This window comes from Scylla paramamosain, chromosome 11 (genome assembly GCF_035594125.1).
Source record: "Scylla paramamosain isolate STU-SP2022 chromosome 11, ASM3559412v1, whole genome shotgun sequence".
Taxonomy (NCBI): domain Eukaryota; kingdom Metazoa; phylum Arthropoda; class Malacostraca; order Decapoda; family Portunidae; genus Scylla; species Scylla paramamosain.
The window spans coordinates 4,834,729-4,851,718 of NC_087161.1; the positions used below are offsets into that span (position 1 = coordinate 4,834,729).

At 39.9% G+C, this 16,990-nt stretch overlaps 1 protein-coding gene across 7 annotated transcripts in view; it reads right to left on the reverse strand.

Moving 5' to 3' along the window:
- LOC135104854 (uncharacterized) overlaps positions 1-16,990 on the reverse strand; it is a 32,794-nt gene that overhangs the window by 12,913 nt on the left and 2,891 nt on the right. For 6 of the 7 annotated variants that reach the window (XM_064012541.1, XM_064012540.1, XM_064012543.1 and 3 more), the window contains exons 2-12: positions 14,845-15,002; positions 14,069-14,141; positions 11,893-13,274; positions 11,480-11,606; positions 10,933-11,102; positions 5,566-5,658; positions 4,289-4,411; positions 3,922-4,064; positions 3,202-3,300; positions 2,393-2,500; positions 2,205-2,309 (exon numbers count right to left, since the gene is read on the reverse strand). In XM_064012541.1, coding sequence (XP_063868611.1) covers positions 2,205-2,309; positions 2,393-2,500; positions 3,202-3,300; positions 3,922-4,064; positions 4,289-4,411; positions 5,566-5,658; positions 10,933-11,102; positions 11,480-11,606; positions 11,893-13,274; positions 14,069-14,141; positions 14,845-14,991 — 2,570 coding nt within the window. In that variant the 5' untranslated portion in view covers positions 14,992-15,002. Of the gene's footprint in view, positions 1-2,204; positions 2,310-2,392; positions 2,501-3,201; positions 3,301-3,921; positions 4,065-4,288; positions 4,412-5,565; positions 5,659-10,932; positions 11,103-11,479; positions 11,607-11,892; positions 13,275-14,068; positions 14,142-14,844; positions 15,003-15,554; positions 16,987-16,990 lie in introns of those variants that run through there. The other variant, XM_064012545.1, reaches the window with a different exon arrangement.

A 16,990-nucleotide genomic window follows, 5' to 3' on the forward strand; every position in this document is an offset into this window, starting at 1 on the left:
ATAACTTCACTGTTTAATCTGAAATCCAAGAAAGGTTACTGCTACATCTGGAATGAAACTGAAGGTGACTAGAAAAGTGAATTTTTTTCATATCTGCAGTACCATCACTTTGAAACTATAATTTTAGAGAACTCTAATTTACAAGAGCTTGTGATCTGGAGTGATGGATGTGGCTACCAGAACAGAAACGTGAAAGTTGCCAAAACCTATTCCACTCTTGCCAGAAAACATGGCATCAGCATCGTGCAGAAATGCCTTGTTGCAGGCCACACGCAAATGGAGTGCGACTCCATGCATAGCACTATTGAAAGAAAACTAGTAAATGATGTCTTCACAGAGAGATTATGCAGTGCTCATTCAGTGTGTGAGGATCAAACCAACCCCATTCACAGTCAGACAGATGAAGCATCAAGATTTCATTAAGATGGAGAATTCATTCACCAGCATCAGGCCTGGTAAAAAGTCAGGAGATGTGGAAGACTCTGCCACACCAGATTCAAAACGTGGAAGCTAAATGGATCCCATTGTTTTCATCAAGACTGCCTATAACTATGCATAAATTCAACAACCTACAACCTACAGTCCATGAAGATAGTTATGCCAGCTGACTGCTATAATCTTGCCTCACGAGTAATGAACAGTAACAGGACGTAGGTAATAAGTCATAATTGTGAACAAAGACAAGAAAACAAGGTTTTGAGAAGTATTTGACTAATTTCCTCCTTTCATTTGTTAAAGTTTATTTTTTTAAAATTAAGGTTATTATAGAGATACATCATAATTGTGAAAAGATGCAGGGAAACAGAGCTTAGAGAATCATTTCATTAATTTTCCCTTTGTTTTCCTTTACTTTATTGACTTACAATAAAATCCCTCTCATCCGGCATTCGAGTATCCGGCACATTTTTCCCCGAGCCTTAAAATCAATAAAAAATCAATGTGTACTCATAAAATCAATTAAAATTCCCGCGCGAGGCATACTTTGTCCCCTCACCACCAGAGCGCACTGCTTCGCGCCACCCGCGGCCCACTGCACTGTGTTTACTCAGTGACTCAGTCCCGCGTGTGCACTGTTTATCGCCTGACACCTTCATCATGCCCAAAGTTGTAGAAAAGAGGAAGCGTGTTGTGCTTACACTTAAGCAGCTGATCAGATCAGCTGCTAATTAAGATCAGCTGATCTTTGTTATGGTAAGATGCGTGAGTGTATTCAAGTATCCGGCATGTTGGCGGTCCCATTGATGCCGGATAAGAGGGATTTTACTGTTTTTGTTTCTAATAATTGTAGATATATTGGTGCTTAGCGAATTCATAATTTTCGGGATGAAAAGATACAAAGAAACAATCTTTTGAAAAGAATTTCATTATTTTTCTGTAAATATTCTTGAGTTTCTTTCTCAGGTCTGTGGGTCTGAATACTTTTATCAGTGTCTAAGCATTTTTTTATTTTTTAATAAATTTATTGGTGCTATATTTTGTAATTTTCCCCAATTTTCTTCTTCAGAATGTCTGAACTACTATTTCAGAATGTGTACTTATTTTTTTCCCTGTTTTGAATATTGGTGTTTTACCATTTTGCCTAGGTCATATGTAAACATTCCCAATTAAACTGCCTAGCTCAGTTTACTTAATTTTATTTTAATGAATAATACTTTCCATATAAGAAAAGCATATAAATGTTTTTGTCCTATCAAGAAGTTATAAAATGATTGCACTAATACCAAAATCAAGAAAATTATTATTTTTTATTTCCCAAAAAGTTAAAAAAATTACTTGGGCAATTATTTTAACAAGGTGATGATATGATGTATTCTTATTCCTAAACTTCCATAGACAGCATTGCCCAATGAATACTTGTTGGGGACAAAATTGACAGGCAAACCAATGAAATTCCCATGCCAAGGGGCAAGCAAAATTACCAGATAAGGCCATCTGTGTGGTAGTCTGACTGCTTGCTGCCAGATATGGATGGACAATCCTTTTGAACAATGAAACACTGTCTTTGCTGGGTGAACAGGCAATGTCTGCCAGGCATTGTTCCATCATGTGGATGGGCCCTTGAGCAAGCATGTCATGACACCATCCTTTATCTCTCATTTTTTCCTAAATCTCAAGGGAACAGCCAGGATGTTATTGTTATTACATCTTTGTGCATCCCCTTATCCTCTCGCATGTTGAGGAACACCTCCCACCTAGCAACTCACTTGGGTGACTCATCTTGTCTCATGAAGATCTCAGAGTCAGTGTGCAGGTCTGGCTGGGGGCCTGGAGCAACAATGCTGGGAGCAGGACTGTCTTGTGGTGTCAACCTGCGGAGTGAAGGAAATATACATCTTTGTGCATCCCCTTATCCTCTCACATGCTGAGGAACACCTCCTACCTAGCAACTCACTTGGGCAACTCATTTTGTCTAATGAAGATCTCAAAGGAGTCAGTGTGCAGGTCTGGCTGGGGGCTTGGAGTGACACGGCATGGAGCAGGACTGTCTTGTGGTGTCAACCTGTGAAGGAAATATAGACAAACAGTATTGGAATTTTAATTTCTTATTTACACTTGACTTGCCCAAGGCTGATATCCCCCTTTCTAAAAGACATAAAAGGTAGGAAGCTGAGATTATATCCTTTCATATAGTTTTCTTCACATAATAAGAGATGGATTCAATTTCTCCTTGCTAACAAGAAAGGGTTAACGCACCAACTATACTACTGAATTCCCTTCAGTCTCAATAGATGCAACAGTTCTCTGAACCTCCTCTATCCACTTCTAATTCTCTTAACTACTCTTATCATATGCAGCATGTCCTATACAAATCACCTCCCAAATAAGTCGATTCCTCTTAACACTCACAGGATAGTTACAAAGACAGCAAGTGCAAGAAAAAATGAAGAAAGAAAACATTACTAAAACAGCTGAGGGTATGAGGATGGAGTGGGATTGAGTGCAATGAGACAGACAGGGTCATGAGGAAACTATAAAAAAGGATACCAATAAAGAAAGAAGAGCCACAGTAACTAGAGCAGTGTGAGGGTAATAATGAGATGAGAGAGGTTACCAGTGTATTGTGCAAGGGTGAAAATGAAAGACATGACAATTATCCCAGTAGCATGAATGAGCATGAATGACTGATAGGTGACAGCAGAGGTATGAGAGATGTCAAAAGATGCTGAAGTGAAAGCAGAGAGTGAAGGCACATCACATTACCCAGCACCACCATCGATCTCCTCACAGTTCATGGTGGAAATTTCATCATAATATTCCATTGCTGCTGCTTCGTCCTCTTCCAGTACCTGCGACACTCGGCTGTGGATGGACAGGAATAGTGGTTAGAGACAATATATGAGATTCATAAGCACAACAGCACCCTCTTCCACCTAAATATGTAAAAAAAAATGCATCTATTGCTTTCCCCTTAAAACTATTCCTTGCTTCCCTTTGCTCCTATGAATGTTACAAAGTAAAAGTGTTACATAATGCAAGTCTTCATGTCTTCATGCTGTGGGAAGAAATGAGATTCTACAGAATTTTAGCCTGAAATGAATCAGCTTGTTTCTATAGCTTCAAATGTCCAGTAAACATGCCTGCTAAATGTTAAATTAACTCATCCTTGTTTGTACTGCATGACCATATTACTTTGTTTTATTACAGTAATTTTAAGGCTGTAAATATGAGTGCTTTACATGTTGCCATACTGTATAATACAATAAAGGAACACAGTTATACAATGTGAGTTTTCTTTTCAAACTTCCAACACTGAACTGGATTTGGAAAAGGAAAACCATAACAACTAGGTCTTCAAATTGGACCATATCTGAGTTTTCACTGATGACAGCTCAACACAAGCATCAGTTTCCTAACATTCCATCTCTGCAAAGTGAAGATTCTATAATGGTAGTGGTAGTAACGGTGGTGGTTGGAATTTACTTCTGGAGAGGCTGTAGCTCTGGATCATCATCCCCCAGCACCTTCACTTGCTCATCATCATTATCCAGTATGAAGATGAGCCTGCGACAGCCAGCAGGCAGCAGCATACAGTCCACACCTCTCAGCTGCACAAAGCTTTCAACCTGGAGGAGTTGACATAAGTCACCAACAAGAAACATACAATTACTTTAGTGTTAATTCATCCATTGACCTAAATTTGTCATCTCCCTGAACTGAAAGTGTGACCAGACAGACAACACCTACATAATAAACCATACATTAAGAGAAGTCATGAAAGGAAACAGAAGCCAGGAAGCTATGAGGTATCCAGGGAATGTGTGGAAGGAAAGATAAATACTTATCGCACCTGCAAGTTTTCTAGTTTTGGTGGCATGCTGCTGCACTTCACCATGATGTCTACCTCCAAGCTGCCCACACTGCCAAACACTAGCTGGCTCTCATCCAGCTCCACTATTGGATTGTAGGTGATCTGTTAAGTGTGACAGTGAGACAGGTAATGATACAAACACAATAGTCATGTTTCTTGATGTATTCTCAATCAATGATATTGACCTTGAATACAAAAGATGAGAGAGAGAGAGAGAGAGAGAGAGAGAGAGAGAGAGAGAGAGAGAGAGAGAGAGAGAGAGAGAGAGAGAGAGAGAGAGAGAGAGAGAGAGAGAGAGAGAGAGAGAGAGAGAGAGAGAGAGAGAGAGAGAGAGAGAGAGAGAGAGAGAGAGAGAGAGAGAGAGAGAGAGAGAGCGCACATGTAAATAAATCTTTTATAATGTCTGGCGGCAACTTAATGCCTAAAAGGTGTGTTAAGGGATACTATTAGCCATTCACAGCTTTACTGTGGACTTTGAAACCCTTTTCTGTAGGAACATTATACTACTCCTGAAGTCTACACCTGTACACCTGTCTTGGTTCGCTTTGGAGCATCACAGAAAGCCTGGTTTCCTTTTTTTTAAAGATACTGTTTTGTGCAATGGTGGTGAAGCAAAATACACCATAGAATTGTCCATGTGTCAGGGAAAAATTAAATTATGAATCAATCCATGTCAAAATACATCATGGTAAAAGAAGAAAATGCAAGGTGACCTTCTTACACTAGCATATGGTAATGACTGATGACAGGTCACAGCCTTGCCTTCCACTAAGCAACCACAAAGTGGTCCATGTGATGCCACACACAACAAGGATCCCTGTCTTTAGGCCACAGGTCACTGCCGCAGTCATTCGTGTGCAAGGATTCACTACAAAACAATGGAGACCTATGGCAAGCCATATCCCTGCTACTACATGTCACCATTGCATGGCACCACAATGTCATCTGTGCCACCAGCCTAACACTGAAAAAGCCTTTGAAACTGAGCTAAACCAGCCATGAGAGGTCGCCACCAGACAAAACATGAATCTAACACATTACAACTTAGGCCAAAATGATCCATAAAATGCTAATGGATTTTGGTTAGCCTTGATTTTCCTGTCATACAATCTAGAAACCCCTCCTATTTGCCTCTCCTCCTCTTGGTGGTGCTACTGAGTGAAGGTGTCCTGTCTTTCCTCTTCCATCAAGAGTGCATTCGCCCTTGTCATTCTCAAGATGTCACCCAGGATCAGCACCACGAGAGCAACACTCACCTCCTCAAACTGGTAGGAAGTGCAGGTGCCATCACGCACCCTCAGAACAGCCATTGATCTTCCAGGGGTTCGAAACAAGGTTTTCTTCACAACCTGGAGTTCGTGCAAAACACACACACATAAAATCTATTACTGGTAAAACAAAGAAAGACTAAATATTTCAGAGTACACAAGGAAAGTTCAGGAAGGGGAAAATCTCAATATTGCAAAAAAGTGCAGCTTTCCATCCATAAATATAGATACCTGCAATAAACTAGAAAAGATGTGATGGAGGCAAGCGTGTACAGCAGCTAAAAATAAGATAGATACAAATGTAGCTCAGGTTCTGTATACACCTAGGTAAATATACACCTACCCATCCACAGAAACACACACACACACACACACACACACACACACACACACACACACACACCCCTGCGCTGCACAGCTGACTGGGTACATCAACAGCAGCTCCAAGGATTTACCTATGGTTGTACAAGGGGTGGGGGGCCAAGCTTGAGTCCTTTCTACATAATAAGGAACTGTGCAAGGTATGGGCTTGGGGGAAGATGAAGTGTAAATAGGGGAGCAGTTAAAAGGGTGAAATGGGAGTGTGGTGAGGTAAATATTGGCAGTGGCATCAACAGCAAAGATGGTGTCAGCCAAGAACCCAAATGTTTTTGAAGGTTTCAAGGAATAGGATCTCAGTGTAGCTCACACAAATAAATGAACGTGGAAAATTGAAGAAAAAAATGTGAAAATACGAGAAGAAATATGTAGCTTAACATCGATAGTAAAGATGTGGAAGGAAAAGAGGTGGGTGGTGATAATGTAAAAAAGATATCCAGTGATATAAGAGAAATGAAGAAGAGGGAGATGGAAAGAGAAAAAAAAAAAACAAAGTACTGAGAGAAGAGGTGACAAAAGTAGTGAACTTAAACAAGAAGTAACGTGAAGAAATCAAGAAACTTAAAGAACAACAGAACGTGGATATGGAGGAGATAATAAGGTAACAGCAACAGGAACACAATAAGGATATGAAAAAGCAAGCAATTAAAATCATAAAGGAAAAAAGTAATCTTGTGAGAGACAAAGTACAAAGAAAGATACATGTGGTGGTATTTGGAGTCAAGGATAAGAACCTATCCATAAAAATAGCTAAAGAGAAAGAACTGAAAAGGGCAAAGAAAATTATAGTAAAAATGGTGGGGAAGGAGGGGATAGTCGAACAAACTGAAGAGGTTTACAAGATCAGAAAGTACAAAGAAAATCCAACAAGACCAATGAAAATAAGATTCATCTCAAACAGTAGCAGCAATGAAAATAAGATTCACATCACAAACAGCAGCAGAACACCTTTTACGAAGAACAGAAAAATTGGCAAAAGTAGAAGGAATGAAGAAAATATGGATAAAAGACATGAATGAAAAGTAAATTGAAAGAGTTGAGAGTAGAGGCCCACTCATAAAACACTCAGGACAAACGAGGAGATTCATTCGGAAAGCTGTGAACATGAAAGTAAGGAAATGGTGTCACAAAGATGCCACAGAAGATCACCAAGAAGTTAAAAAATTATGTATACAAATGTAGATGGTATGGTGTTGAGCCTGTTGTAACTTAAAGACTACCTAAAGAACAATAAACAAAAATTGGTGTTTAACGGAAACCAAACTAAAAGAGGAAAGTTTGAGATTTACAAAGGAAGGATATAGCACATGGAAGAGACAGAAAAGAAAGGGAGGAGAAGTGATAATATTGGTAAAAGAGGGTATTGTTATTGAGGAAGTGGAATATGGTGATGGAATGGCAGAAACTTTGAGTGTTGTGATTAAGATCAAAGGAAGTGGAAAATAGGAAAGTTATTGTGACATACATACCACCAAAAACTAATGCATGGGAAACCAATAGATATAAAATTATGCATCTAGAAACAAGAAATAGTATAGAGGAAATGAAAAGGAACAGTAACAAAGTGCTCTTAGTAGACGACTTCAACACTAAAGGAATTAGCTGGGAGGATATAGAAGTGAAGGAAAATGTTGGGTCATGGAGCAAGGAACTTATGCAAACCATGATGGTGAATACAATAAGACAGTGGGTGAGCAAACCTACAAGATGCAGAGAAGAATCATCACAGCTGGACTCAGCGTTTATGAAAACCCCAGAAAGTAGACTGAGTATACATTGTCTGAGTCCACTGGGAAGTGATCATGTGACAACAGAAATAATACTACAGGAGGAAAGTGTTGCACAGGAAAGAACAATACAGAAATGGGAGACAGAACTATGCAAAGGCAAACTTTGCAGAACTTAATAAATTTTATGGAAAAATGAACAGGAAAGAACTATTTGAAGGTTAATTAGTGCAAGAAAATTAATATTTTGAGCAAGTATAGTGAGGCGATGCAACAGATTATGCCAAGTTATAAAGTGAAAATCAGCAACATGAATGGCATAATGCCAGTATAGAAGCAAAAAAGAAAAAAAGACAGGACATGAAAGAAAATGAGACAACTAAGAGGAAATACTAAAGAATACAGAAAGGAAAGAAATTAATATGGTGTAATAAAAAAAGAGAAGAAATTTTGAGTTACAGTAATAAAATGCAAGGGAGAGCCCAAATTCTTCTACAGATATGTAAATGGGAAAATGAAACATCGGGATGCCATTAACAAGTTAAAAAGAGAAGGAAGAATTTATGAAACTAATGACATGAGTGAACTAGTGAATGAGAGTTTTCAATGTGTTTACAAAGGAAACCAACTTTGTAGCACTGAAAGTGGTGTCACAGAATGAGGGAAAACAGGAGATACAAGCAAAGAGACAAGAAATCAAGAAACTGCTGGAAGAGGTGGATGTTAGAAAAGCTATGGGACTGGATCAAGTAAATGGATGGATATTAAAAGAATGCAGAGAACAAATGGTGGAACCCATATGAGATCTAATCAATAGCTCATTGAAGGAAGGAAAAGTACCAAGGGAATGGAAAAGAGCTAACATAGTGTCAATATACAAAGGGGGGAAATAAAATGGAACCATAAATTATAGACCAGTGTCACTGACAAGTATTGTAAGCAAGCTTAGTGAAATAGTAATTAAAAATAGACAGGAGCAATATTTAGAAAAGGGAAAGATAATTACAGAAAAGCAACTTGGATTCAGGAAAGGTAAATCCTGTGTCACAAATCTATTGCATTTATACGAGTAACAGATGGAGTGCAATAGAGAGACGGATGGGTTGACTCGGTATACCTGAATCTCGAAAAAAAAAAAAAAAAATTTTGATAAAGTTCCCCACAAGTCTTGTGGAAGTTAGAGAATGGAGGAGGACTATAAGGGAGCAACACTGAGATGGATGGATGATTATTTACAAGGGAGGTAATCAGAGACACTAATTCAAGTTGGCACAAAGTGACAGGTGGGGTACCACAGGGATCTCTATGTTGGTACCCATTATGTTTCATATGTAAATGATATGACAGAGGATCTGAATAGTTATATAAACCTGTTTGCTGATGATGCAAAAATAATTAAAATAATAAAGGATGAAAATTACTGCAAGGAGTTACAAAAGGATATTGACAAGATACATGCATGGACCCAAAGATGAAAAACTAGAATTTAGTGCCAGAAAATGCCATGTGTTGAAAAAAAAAAAAAAAGTAAAAAGGGACCTTCATGGAATTACAAAATGGGAGGAGAAACAATAATGAAAATAATGAAGAATAAGATTTAGGAGTAATAATTCAGGAAAAACTATCACCTGAAAGGCAAATAAACAGGATATTTGACTCTACATACAGCTTGTTAAACATTAGGGTGGTGTTTAACTATTTAGATGAAAGAAATTATGAAGAAAATTATAACAAGTATGTTACATCCTAAATAGGAATATGCAGCAGTTTGGCTTCCACATAAAAAAAGATATATGGAAACTGGAAAAAATACAGAGGATAGTGACAAAGATAGTACTAGGATGGGGAGTTTTCAGAACTAATCTACCAGATGTCATTGCTACTGCATGTCCCCTGCTGACATGAGCTAAAATATTGTTATTGTAAATTCCATGTGCATGCAGATGCATTGAACAGTGATCATTGTGGTACTTTCAAAAACATTTTTTTTTCCAAAAACATTTTTTGTGATTATTTAGTAATACTGTTATCAATATTTTAAATATGGCATATTACAAGTGTAAAATCTATTGATTTGGACAATGAGAAAGATGAAACATAAGACTGTACTACATAGTATGACGTAACATACTCAGTGACATCGTGATATATGGATATAGTGATTTTGGTCGGGATTTTAGCATCTCTTTCACAAAGCAAGTGACATGGCAAAGTGATGGAACACCAAAACAAACATCTCTCAAGACTGCTCTGGCGTAACGGGAGAGGAATACAGGAAGCCACAGGTTCATGGAGTGGTGGCGTGGACACTGCAGCAGGAACTAACTGGTTGTCCAACTACATGTTTGTTAACTTCAACTAAGGCGGGCCAGTCAGATGTTTGCTTTGGTTTGCTTAAGTTGCCTATTTTCAATTAAAATTGTTTCCATATACTAGGAAGTTGATATATGTAATTTACAGTTTTAAATGGCACAGACATGTTGTCTTCATTTTTACTTTTGTCTGCATTAATATGCTTCTGATCAAAGGTGTATTTTTTTTTTAAACCTCAGGATCATGAAATAAATCTAAATGCCATATTCCTTAGAAAATCAACTTAAATACTTTTGTTCATGAATATAGTTCGCTTTTACTTGTGTTACTACTTAGGAATTGTGTAGGAAAGTATATTATATAAGCTCATTGCATTTTTATATATATATATATATATATATATATATATATATATATATATATATATATATATATATATATATATATATATATATATATATATATATATATATATAGAATGAAACTGTAGACATATTTGATAATGCTCCTATGTGCAAGAAGGGGACATGTCTAGTGCTGCTGCCTGGTGACACTAATTTACCAAACTCCCCACTGAAAGACTTGAAGAGATGGGACTACCAACACTACAAGATAAAAGAGAATGAGAAGACCTGATAACAATGTACAAATTAGTAAACAATATAGAAAGAATAGACAGAAATGACTTGGTACCTCACATGGAAGAGCGAGAGAGACAGACGAGGAGGCAAGGGAAGAAAATGAAGTGGATATTCAAGTGACATCAAGAAGTATAGCTTCCTGTATCAAACTATTGAAATCTGGAATGATGTGAAGAAGTGGTTGCAGCAAACAGTATACACATGTTTAAAGAGAAACTGGATAAATATTGTTATAGAAAGAAGACAAAATGAGCTCTGGCTCATGTCCTGTACAATATAACTAGGTAAATACACACCTGGCAGTAAAGTGTAAAGAGTCCTTTGCCACCAGCATGTGAGATATCACAGGTGGGGAGCACAGCTGCAGCACGAGAGGAGACTTGGACACCATGCCGACCAAACTGAAAATTGCTCCCGTCTTTCGCCCACCAATCAAACAGTTGCAGTGCCACCTTCTCTGCATCCTCTATGGGACAGGAATCAGCTCAGTGTTTGCAGATATTAGCACGAGTAAAAAGTTTGGTTGATGTTGCAAAATATTTGAGTACATGCACATATCTCCACCAGTGTAGTCAGTACAAAATCAGGAGAGATTCTGCAGTATCTCTTTCATTACATCCACACACCTTTAATTTTTCCCTTTTTTTTTTCTTTTACCAGTTCAATTTCTCCCATATAACACTTCAAATGCAGGAACTTTAGGAATACTTAAATAGCTTCTACTTATTTGACTATAACATTTATATAACAAAAGTGGTGCAATTAGCCCTCCAATCAATTAACACTACCTTATACAATTAATTTGCACACACCAGTGACACAGCACAGTAAGGAAAAACTTGCCTATGTTGTGTGGGCACTTCTTTGAGTGGGAGTGCCAGACGAGGTGGTCATCCTCATCCCGAGTGCAAACACAGACCATGTTGGTGCTGTACACAATGCCCTCCAGGCGCCCATTGTACTCTTTACACTGCCCACAGTGACAGAGACAAGACAGTAAAAGCTGTTATTCACTGGCAGTAGAGTGAGCATTTTCATCTTTAGGTTATTAAAAAATTAGCATATCAGTCACATAAACATGAAAATAACTTCATGAACTAATTAGATAAAACTACTTGCAAGTTTTATTCACAAACTTTTTAAGATTTGAACAATTTATTTCCCTTTGTCTTAAAGATTGGAAAATTTATACTATCTCTGGAAACTGATGTCAAAAATTTCTCTCTGAAAAATATTTCATGTTCCTTGAGACTCACCGTCATATCCTTGAACACCAAGACCTGACCCATTGCTGGCCTGCCGTTCTCAGGCCAGTCCTTCCCATCGTTATGGAACACCTTGACCATCATGTGAGTCTGGCTGGCGGCTGGGTCTGTAAGCGCCTTGTCAGCCACCTTCAAGATGTCATAGAGTGTGTTGTTCCTTGTGAGCACCCCTATCTTCACCACCTCCACCACCACCCCTGCTGTTGATAACCTGCAATCTACCACTCCAGCAGACAGTGGCTTCAGTTTGTACTCGATCTTTATCTTTTTGCTGTCAACAGAGGGAGCCGCGGCACTAGCACGGCCAGGGGATTGGGCTGTAGCAGGGGGCTTGTGGGACTGGGGTTTAGTAGGGGTCTTGGGTTTGGTGGGGGTCTTGGGTTTGGTGGGGGTTTTGGGTTTGGTAGGGGTCTTGGGTTTGGTGGGGATCTTGGGTTTGGTGGGGGGCTTAGGTTTGGTAGGGGGCTTGGCTTGGACAGGGGACCTTTCTTTGACAGGGAAGTTGTGTTTGGTAGGGGACGAAGCCAATGCACGCTTGGGTCTAGCAGGGGACTTTTCTCTAGCAGTGGAATCAGCTTCAGTGGGTGACTTTTCTCTGGCAGTGGATTTGGTTGAGGATAAGGATGAGGACTTTGTTTTGCCTTTAGAAGGGGACTTGTCTAGCACTAGTTGTTTAGGTGGGGAGAAATGGGGCTGAGCTGAGATTGAGGGCTGGACAGACTGGGCAGGAGGAGGAGATCTAGCTAAGGTTGAGGATTGGACTGAAGCACAGGAAGGGTCATTGGTAGAAACTGAGGATGTGGTGGAGGTGGCCTGTAGTTGTGAGTGCATGTTAGAACTTGAGTGTGTGGTGAAGGTGTGTTTAGTGTGTGCCAGGGAGGCTTGGGTGGAAGATGTGGGTCTTTTGGAAAGGGCAGAAGAGGCTAACTTGGAGCTGGAAGTTTGTACATCTGAGGTAATGACAGTGGTGGTGGCAGTGGTGGGAGGTGGTGGTGATGGTGATCGTGACCACAGTAATGGTGATGCCCGTGGAGACGTGAGGTTAATATGTGAAGGGGACGGGGTGGAATCATGAGAGGTGACAGGCTCCGCGGATGACAGCCCCAACAGCAACCACATCTGGCAGTCAGGACCAGTCTCAGGACCCACCACAAAGGAAAGTGGATGCCAGCCCTCCCACAGCCCCCTGTAAGGCACAACATAGGCTTGATGCAGCACTATCCACACCACCTTGCCCTCCTTCCTGGCCTTGTCTGCTGACCAGGTACCCTGGCCGTCCAGATCTGTTGCAAGATTCTCCTCCAACGCCTCGCAGTACTGTCCATACATGAAACATTCCACATTCCTGTCGTCTCTGGTGCCGTCCTCCAGTACTGGTGGAACACAGGGAGGAACAAGTTAACTCTTGAAAGGCTCAGAGCAGGAAACAAGATCAATAAAAGGGTTGATGAGAGAACTCTTGAAAGGCTTAGAACAGGAAACAGGATCAATGAAAGGGTTGATGAAAGTTCACTAAATGCCAGTAAATTTTCATAATCAAGCTGATTTCATTCCGGCAGATAGGACCATTATTTCTGGTAATTGGACTGGACTGACAATACCTGAGATTTGGCATTTCAGCGTTTCCTGAATTCTCTCCATTCCTCACTGACCTTCACCTTAGTCAAGACTTTTCCCAGCACACTAAGCAAACTAGAATACCTAAAACTAGAATACTCATCCCTGCAATCTTCACCTTTATACAGAGGTACAATAACTGCCTTCCTCCACTCATCCTTATCTGGTACTCCACCTTGCTTCCACGCCAGTTCACATAGAAGCATCCAATCTACTACTACGTCACTTCCACACTTTAACATTTCTGTAATTATTTCATCTATGCTAACAGTTTTGCCACACTTCAGTTGTCACTTTCTCAACCTCTTCCCTACCTATTCTTCCCTGCATAAACACTCATTCTCCATCTGCTTCCATGCCCATATCATATACTATTGTTTTTCCTACTGTCTTCTCATTTGCTAAACAGTCAAAATCTTCTTCTACAAACCTTCAACCTCCTCTTTGCTATCAACAAGAACTTCATCATCTCTCTTTATTTTCACATTCCTACACTCTTCTTTCCTCCCTCTCTCTCTCCTAACTTCCTTCCAAATAACTTATTACTTACCCGCAAAAAGTTCAAGTCGCACCATACATGTCTTCCCTCGCTTCCTCTTGCCACGGAAACGGTCTAAAGTAGTCTGTAATAAAAAGATGAGAATTTCGCATTGATTCTCTCTCTCTCTCTCTCTCTCTCTCTCTCTCTCTCTCTCTCTCTCTCTCTCTCTCTCTCTCTCTCTCTCTCTCTCTCTCTCTAACATAAAGAGCAGTAGTCTGGTTATGGTTGGAGTGGCTTGAAGAAAAAGTGGTTACAAGAAGAAACATAATTTCTTAAAAACTAAACAGAATAACAACAAATATAGAGGACAGAGCAACACAAGTTTCCTTTAAAACCTGCAATATCAACACAAATAAGTATCCAAGACAACACTCAGCAATCCACACAGTCACTCACCACAGACTTGACAAACACACACACTCCACAGTCACTCACCACAAAGACTTGACAAACACAAACACACTCCACACAGTCACTCATCACAAAGACTTGGCTAACACACACACTCCATACAGTCACTCACCACAGACTTGACAAACACACACACTCCACACAGTCACTCACCACAAAGACTTGACAAACACACACACTCCACACAGTCACTCACCACAGACTTGGCTAACACACACACTCCATACAGTCACTCACCACAAAGACTTAACAAACACAAACACACTTTACACAGTCACTCACCACAAATGCTTGGCTAATATACACACACACACACACACACACACACACACACACACACACACACACACACACACACACACACAGCCACTCACCACAAAGTAGTCCCCAGCCACCTGCAATCCTTTGGGAACGGTCTCATCAAACTCTCTGATGCGATGGTTGGGGGGAAGTACCTCTCTCACCTTCTTCATATTAACAGTGTTAAAGAAGTGTGTGCTGATCTTCCCTTCAGTGGCCATGGTTGCTGTCCCTGTGGAGATGCAGGACTGAGTCAGGCCAGCTCACATGGCTGTGAGAGGTAAGGTGGTTTGTGGAGTTAGACAATTTGGGGTGCATAGTGGTTACTGAAATGGGTGATGTTGCAATTTGGATGCATTAATCTATTATACTCTTAAATTATGTTTGTATGCATAGTGATGGTTCTTATTTCCTCATCTCTAAGTATGCCATAAGAAATGCACACCAGGAAATTTTGGTTTGGCTTTCATTGATCACTTTTAGTTTGAATGTTGAATCACTCATTTATTCAACAACTATCTACGCAAGAGGTGGAAAAATGCATATAATATACTAAGTCACTCTCCACAGCCAGACTCATCAGAAACCTCCACATTTATGAAAGTACTCGTGAAACAAGAGGAAGCACATGAGAAGATATTGAAAGACACCCATAAGGAAACCACTATCAATACATGTAAGGCCATACCATGCACACAAGATCAGCAAGAAAATATGACTAATCTTTATAGCAGTAACACAGGATGGTAGGGGGAAAAAAAATCACAGAAAATCATGAACTCACTGGCTATTAGTACAAAGGAGATGCAGCTGTTATGCCTAGCCAAGGGCTATCTATCTATCTGATTTTATCCATCTATGGTGGCATAGCTGGGGAGGGGTCTGAGTGGGTGGTGCAGGGAGTAGGGGGGAGCCCCAACTGCAATGAACCACCTTTGGGGGGCCCAGCTTGCAAAAAGTTGAGAACCCCTGCTTTAATAAGAAGTCCATGTCACATAATAAAAATAGCTCAAACAATATGTAGGAAACTCAGTGGCATTCCAATAATTGTAAAAATTCTGGAGGGACTGTGCCTTGTATGGCTATAAAGACTCCAAGAATGTGTGTTCAAAATGCTCTCTATCCTGGCAAATACCATTGTGGGAGAGAAATAAAAAAGAATGGTAAATACAAAGGTGAAGCAATGTGGAGAGGTGCAGCCTTGGTCCTGCCCACAAGCATAACATCATGATCCACACATCAACCAGTGAACACCAGGAATGGCAACAAGTGAATTATCATACCCTTTTTAATCAAAAAGCTTGTAATCTATTTGTTGTTATTGTACATTTCCATTACACCAGCATAAATTAGAACACATGCTATTTGAATTTTTTTTTCATATTATGAGTCAGGAAAAAAAATGAGATAGAAAAGAATTTTCACCCAGACAGCAGGTATTTGCACTCCATGGACTGGCCACAGCAGCCCCTCAAGGTATTGATGCGTCAGGTATTTCTGGCATTACAATGGTTAATTAAATTTTAAATGTCCTGAACTGCCTGGCCATGAGGTAGTAATTAAGCAACTAGCACATGAAAGGTAGCAGTCATGAATGTGTGGCTCACAGAGATGAAGCAAAGGAGGCACAGGATGAGTCAGCCAGTCAGTATGCATCACTAACCAGGCCTTTCTATACCTACATGCCTAATGTTCCCCCGACCTTTTTCACTTTCAAGGTAGGTTTTCATGTGTATGGAATTTATCTGATATAGCTTTCCTGGTTTTCACGTGTGTGGAATTTTTCTGATAAAGCTTTCCTACGAAACATTTAAAGAACAAAGACTCCACCCCTTATTATCCTCTCCCCACAGCTAACAAGCTGTAGATTTGCAGCCCTGGTGGGAATGCAAGTTTTTTGGGTGGGGAAGGCCAAGGCAGGACATACGGCAACCTGAAAATATCTAAGGAGAAAGCTAGCCACATTTGGGGATACCTCCTTTTGAAACCAATACAGCATAAACTAAACAAGGAAGATGCCTCCTGGAGTCTCAACAGTGGAGAGAGCGCCGTAACCCGAAGATATTATTCGAACTTCGGGCAAGAAAGCATCAGAAGCCAGACACCCTCCAAAAGCATAGGCTAATCCCATTTGGAAAGGTTTTGTTCTCCAATTCATGGTAGAAAAGTATTGCAACTATAAAAATATATTCACTAACAAAATTTGCATTTTTTATTACT